The sequence below is a fragment of the Ruditapes philippinarum genome, unplaced genomic scaffold, assembly GCF_026571515.1.
Source record: "Ruditapes philippinarum isolate M1 unplaced genomic scaffold, ASM2657151v2 ctg278_1_1_1_1, whole genome shotgun sequence".
Lineage (NCBI taxonomy): Eukaryota > Metazoa > Mollusca > Bivalvia > Venerida > Veneridae > Ruditapes > Ruditapes philippinarum.
In genome coordinates, this window is record NW_026865046.1 from 46,175 (window position 1) to 52,725 (window position 6,551).

Genomic DNA, 6,551 nt, shown 5'->3' on the forward strand with positions numbered 1-6,551 from the left:
AACAAGTCTTTTGTACGAAATTCCATCACTTGCAAAAAAATTAGGACATTCCTTTCACAAAGTGGCAAAAAAAATGAGTGGATGCCTTAGCTAGTGGAAATAAAGAACAGGTCGAAATGGCTGAAGGCTTCATAGAAATGTATAAAGAAGAATGGGATGTAGAAGTTAAAAAAATCTGGAAACAAAGTGATGCGGCACTAGAAACATTGGAAATTCTAAAATACAACAAACCTTCACAAATCCCCCTCGCTGAAGACCTCAAAAATCACTCTCAATATTTCAAAAAAAGAGGCAGGTGCTATAGTTGAAAAGGATGAAATATCTCGGGCAGACTGGAAAGCTTTATCAGAGTTAACTTTGGCCCAGATTGCTCTGTTTAACAAGAGGAGAGCTTGGGAAACCGTTTTGCTAGAAGTAAGTCAATACATGAATGGTGTAAAATATGGCAAAACAATGCATGAGGAAATTCTAGAATCCCTTTCTCCTCTGGAAAAAAAATTGTGGAAGTAATTAACAGGGTCGAGATCAGAGGGAAAAGAGGAAGACGTGTTGCTATTCTTCTGCCGGAAAACCTGAAAAAAACAGTTAGATTTGTTGCTAGAGCACAGATGTGTTGGTGACATTGACAATGAAAACGAACACATGTTTGCAAGGCCAGGTCAATCTAGAACCCCATTAAGGGCAACCGATGTCTTGAGAAAAATCTCGGAGCTCTGTGGAGCATAGCATCCTGAAACTTTGACGACCACAGGCGTTCGGAAACATATTGCTACAATGTCTCAAATGCTCAATTTGAAAGATAATGAGTTAGATGTCTTGGCTACATTTCTTGGTCACGATGTGCGTGTCCATAGAGAATTTTATAGATTGCCAGAAGACACTATCCAGGTTAGTTGTTTTTACATATTGTTTAGCATTTTGCTAACGTCACAATTCCTTCGTCATCACACAAGAGCGATCAGTGATCACATGCGTCGCCTCATGATTGCCAATTTCATGTTGGGACAAGTTTTGTGACAGACGGATAAACAGACGGACAGTGCACAACTAGACTTGGTACTGATCATTCCTGTAAAGTTTGGATAAAATTGCACCATTAGTTTATGAGGAGTAGTCCCGCCAAGCGTTTGTGTATCTGGCAACACACAGAGAAAAAAAAAATTTTTATCAAAGGGCCATAACTCGTCCAAAAATCATTCAACCGGAAAACCCCTGCAATATGCGCAAGGACTTGAGCTACAGATCAATCCTGTAAAGTTTCATTGAAATTGCATTAGTGGTATAAGAGAAGTAGTCCGTACAAACTTTAAAAATAAAAATTATTAAAGGGCCATAACTCTGACAAAAATCATTGAACCGGGAAATGCTGACATTATGCACAACTAGACTTGGTACTGATCATTCCTGTAAAGTTCGGATGGCATTGCACCAGTAGTTTATGAGGAGTAGTCCGGACAAGTTTTGTGACGGACGGACAGACAGACAGACGACAGAGAAGTGATCCCTATATGTCGCCACTACTCCGTAGAGGCGACACAAAAAGGCAACTTAGTGGGTTTGATCTGTGTGAGTCTCTGCATCTCTGAGATTCCAGCAGTGGGGTGGTTTCGACCCTGGGTGCTGCATTTGTAAGTATTGTAACACCAGAGGTTAACCGAAATCATCTTTCCTGTTTGGCGCGATATAACAGTGTTGGTATGCCGTTAAACTCAACTCAACTCACAATAGTTATTTGACCATTTTCAAAAATCAGATTTCAGCACGAAAACCCGTCACAAAATGAATTCACAACAAGACTGGAAGTATGTATTATCCAACTACAGGACAAATTTGATTTTGAATACATTTCACTAAATTTTTGCAATGTCATGACCCTTTTCCAAGTGATTTCTTTTGTTAAAATAATGTTTCTGCGCTATCACTTTCGAACAAAAGGCTTGAAATAAAACTATTATTGAATTGAAGGTTATGGTTGATGTCCATTACATGCTTAAATGCTACATAATTATGTTACCAAACTGAAGCGATTATAAAACTGGATAATTGTTTTATGTCTATGAGCAAGAAATGATTTGCATTATGCATGTCACATTCAATATCTGTTACATTTCTCTACAGTTTCGTAATCCTGTGTAATAATAATTTTCACTAAAACTTGGTTTTTATGCCTTCGAAGGGAGGCATATAGTAATTGCCCTGTGCGTCCGTCCGGGTTAACTTTTTTGGGCAAGTTGACTTTTTCTCTATTTTTACAGAAAATTATCAGTTGATACTTTATGCAACCCAATATCATTGTTTGTTTAATCAAGTTCTTGATCTCTGTAGCGTTTTGTGTCAGTAGGTCAAAGGTTAAGGTCACAGGGACCAGAAATGTAAAAATCATTTATGCTAAATAACTTAAGTTCCTTATGACCTACTGTCTTCAAACTTCATAGAATGATTGGTCTTATTAGGAAGATGAACCCTATTGAATTTAAGGGCAGTAGGTCAAGGTCACAGTCCAGATTTTTTGGAGGAAAGTTGCTCTTGATGTATTTTGAAAGGCATCACTTGAAACTCCAAACAATCTTATAACATGATTTGTTTTATCACATTCTTGAGCCCTGTAGGAACTTTGGTCACTAGGTCAAAGATCAAGGTCACAGGGGCCAGAAATGTGTAAATTGTTTATGCTTAATAACTTCATTTCCTTCTGACCTATGGTCTTCAAACTTCATAGAATGGTTAGCGTCATTAAGTAGATGTACACTATTAATTTTTGTACCCTAAAAATAGAAAAATACTTAAAAAATACTTAATTCATAAATAATTCAAAAACTGCAGAAGATAATTAAATGAAACTTGGTATACACATAAAGGACAGTGTGATGATTGTGTGCTTGATGTCAGATGTCTGGTCATTGTTAATAAAAAATAGAAAAAAAATAATACTGTATAATTAAAAAACTACAGAAGATAATCTAACAAATATTGGTATACACATAAACGGCATTGCAAAGAGCATGGCCATGAGGTTGAAAGATAAAATAATCCTTAAAAAATGGCTCATTTAAGGATTCATTTTATTTACACTGTCTCGTTTATAGGAACATGGTGGGGCTAAGAGCGAGGTTTGGTGCACCATTAACCGGTTTAAACTCCCCAGCAGTCATTATTATGCTGCTGACCGTTCCAAGGCGGCGCCCCACTGTGTTCCTCAGATGTATGTCTATGTTGTTTCATAATGTTTTGGTGACACTTTTGCTTGTGTCCCTTGTTGTTTTCTCGTCTACGGTAAGTATCTTCCCCATTGCCTCTAGTTTTGTTATTTCTTTGATTAACCCCCCCCCTTCCCCCGGTCTCCTGTCCCCTTCCCCTTTGTGGGCCTATTATTATTTTCTTTGAATTCCTAATCAGTTACAAATTATTTATCATTTAATGATTAACCTGTCCGTGCTGTGTCTTTGCCCTGTCCTGTTTTTGTTTGGGGTCCGTCTGGGCTCCTTGCCATTGGCTCTTGTTGCTGGGTCATATGGGGGTTGCGTTCATTGAACGCCGCCTTTCCTTGTTGATCTTGTTTTATCATATTTCATGTACATGTAGCACACAGTCGCCCCAAAAAATGGTTCCTATTTATTCACTTTAGAATACTTTGGGTGTTCTACTTACAATGTATTTGCTTTAGCACTTGGATGTAGATGACCCTAATGATTTTCAGTTTACATTGTTGAAGGTCATACTGCACTGTCAAGCTGACAGCAGCTGACACTTGTGTTCTATTGAACACCTCTGGTTAAAATGTTTATGCCTTCGGGGGCGTATGTGTTTCTCAAACACAGATTCTTGTTTGCATCATACCTTGAAGATATAATATTGAGTGGATTGATGAATAATTGTAAGAACATTATCAAAAATTCAAAATACAGGTGAAGGTTTTGCTAATGTCACTAACTTCCAATTGTTGGAGACATGAAATCTTTTTCTCTTGGCTTGTAATTTTCATAATCCATGGCAATTGTAAAAAGATGTTATAAAGAAAAATGCTGTATACATATATGATGGTGGTCAAAGCTCAAATCTGGCAAATGTTAACTAGATTTTGAGTACTTTAGATTTAACTCTTTGAGTGGAATTTTCTGAGTTTATGAGGACTTACAGAGTGTGAATATTTAAGACCTCATTTTGATAGGTATTAACTGTAAATGCATGTGTGTTTTGGTGCATAACATGTTGTTTGTTGTTGTTTTTTGCCTGATTTGTTAATTTTGAACAAACCATTACAAACAATTTGGTGCATTGAAGTGCACTGCATGTTTATGCAGTGATTGAGGCAATTGAGGAAAAATATAGAATCTTTTTAGATCATCACAGTGTCAGTAAATGTTTTGTTATTTTTACATTTCAGGTGGCCAAGGTCAGTAAATTGCTGCTTGAGTTAGAGAAAGGAAATATTCATCAATTCAAGGGGAAAAGACTTGATGAAATACAGTTTGATCTTGAAGGTAAATAATTATTTCACTTTGTACGATTAGTTGTTGCCTAGAGGAAAGTGCATAATAATATCAAAACATTTATCGTTTCCATGCCTGGCATGCCACTGACAAAACTTATGCTAACTTCTTCTGTTATTGTCTTCTCACAACTGGACTGTTTATCACAGAAATAATTGACTGTAAACAATGGGAACAGAATAGGACCCTGGACATTTTGTGCACAGTGTACTTTTTATGCTTTAATCACACAACATCAGAAAATGTATTTCAGGTCCCTAGGTGCCATCATAAAACTTTTTTAGAATGCAATACCTTAAAAGTAATATGTTTATTGTTAATTCTTTAAGCCTCGATTTATTTGTCTTCAATGAAGTTTGGTCAGAGCGATGACTTTACATAGCCTGCAACATTTTCAATTTTGACGTGTTGGACTTTCTTTAGGGATTCTGTTTTTTTATATTTTACAATGTATCAATTGATACATGGTCATAAAAGGTTATCAGATCATTTCTTAATCCATCAGAAAAGTTGGCATCAATATATTTTAGGAATCTTGAATTCCTATAGATATCACATTTGATATGAAACATTATGTAGTAGATAAAATGTCTATGTGCTTAGGGTTAGAATAAATGATATATTGGTGCTTGCAGAGCCTATGGAAGAAGATGATTTAGAAGGGGAAAATGGCATGATCAACGAGACCCCAAGTACGTCAAACATAAGCAGAATGTGCAGAAATCACTCGGCTAAAACTGATAATCAAGATAAAGCACCGGCAGTTAAACGTTCAAAAACATCTTCTGTCACTGCCAAGAAAACACCTACATGTAAACAGTCAGCGAAACGGTCATGGTCTGAAAATGAAAAGGCTGGCGTGAACCGACAACTCAAGAAACACTTCTACACAGAAAAGCTTCCTGGAAAGTTCGAAATAGAAGAAGCAAGGAGAAAGGAACCAGTTCTTTTGAACAGGCCATGGGTCCAGATTAAATCATATATAAAAAATGTTAAGACGTCACAGAAGCGAAAATATGGCAAATTGCAATAAGGTATCAATGGTGTGACTAAATCATACAGTTGTTTGTAAATGTTCACTTAGAAAGTATGGGGAAGATAAATATATCTGTTATTGTTGTGATTACAGAAGTAGAACAAAACAGTCATTGGAATAATTTATCATAAAAGTAAACATAACCAATGGGAAGATGTATAAATGTGAAATGTTTGATTATGATACATGTATGAAAGGCAATTTAAAGCGACACTTTACAGTATATACCGGTCCGGGAGAGGAATGTTTCAATTGTGATCATTGTGATTATAAGTGCTGCAAGAAGAGTAGCTTAAAGAAACAAATGAACATACATGCAGTCTTATCATCATAGTAGTCATCTGAAAAGTCATATACATACAGGAGATAAACCATTAAAATGTAAATAGTGTGGGCATGAATCTTGTGACTGGACATGTGTTGCCTGGCATATTCAGGAGATATAGGTGTTACCCCCAGCGGCCTCGTCCACGGCATCTCTGGGTGATAAGTAGAAACTTTCCTTTTGGCCTGCTGTTTTTAAACTTCATAGGATGATTGAGTAGATGACCCCTATTGATTCTGGGGTCAATAACCCCCGGTCAAGCGACACAAAAAGTCGCAGTTCTAGTAATGTATAAATATGCATACAAAAATTTTTAGTTTATGGGATATAGTTATTAGATAGAGTACTGTGTCTTGGGTAATTATGACAATGATATTATGAATATTATTTCAAATTTAATCCGTATAGCCACATGTGAATTTGTCATTTGATTTAAAATTGAATGTTTAACTAAAATCAGGGTTTCCAGGGTCAGGAAAAACTGATTTTTTTCCAGGTCAGGGAAAAGTCTGGGAATTTTCAAGTCAGTCAGGGATAATGGCAATGTGCCAAAAAGTCAGGGAATTTTCAAATAAGTCAGGGAATTTTACAAAAACTGCCTTCAGATTGCATCATTTTCAATTTTCTTGCGGGAGGACCCACAAACCCCCACTTCTTTAAACTCTTTGTTAAAGTGTTCTCTTTAAAATTATTTGGCAGT

General features: G+C 36.3%; 1 protein-coding gene across 1 annotated transcript; it reads left to right on the plus strand.

The window, feature by feature from the left end:
• Positions 1-513: 513 nt before the first annotated feature.
• Positions 514-5,998, plus strand: LOC132727668 (uncharacterized). The gene is made up of 3 exons (XM_060713235.1): positions 514-888; positions 4,385-4,481; positions 5,126-5,998. Exons 1-3 carry the CDS (start codon positions 775-777, stop codon positions 5,521-5,523), a joined length of 609 nt encoding a protein of 202 aa, XP_060569218.1. The 5' UTR covers positions 514-774; the 3' UTR covers positions 5,524-5,998.
• Positions 5,999-6,551: the final 553 nt, after the last annotated feature.

What these genes read in the sequence shown, in the direction of transcription:
- LOC132727668 (XM_060713235.1), top strand. Translation starts at nt 775, where the DNA reads ATGTCTCAAATGCTCAATTTGAAAGATAATGAGTTAGATGTCTTGGCT. An exon ending in TGCCAGAAGACACTATCCAG is followed by an intron (nt 889 to 4,384) that starts GTTAGTTGTTTT and finishes TTTACATTTCAG; the next exon opens with GTGGCCAAGGTCAGTAAATT. An exon ending in AATACAGTTTGATCTTGAAG is followed by an intron (nt 4,482 to 5,125) that starts GTAAATAATTAT and finishes TGGTGCTTGCAG; the next exon opens with AGCCTATGGAAGAAGATGAT.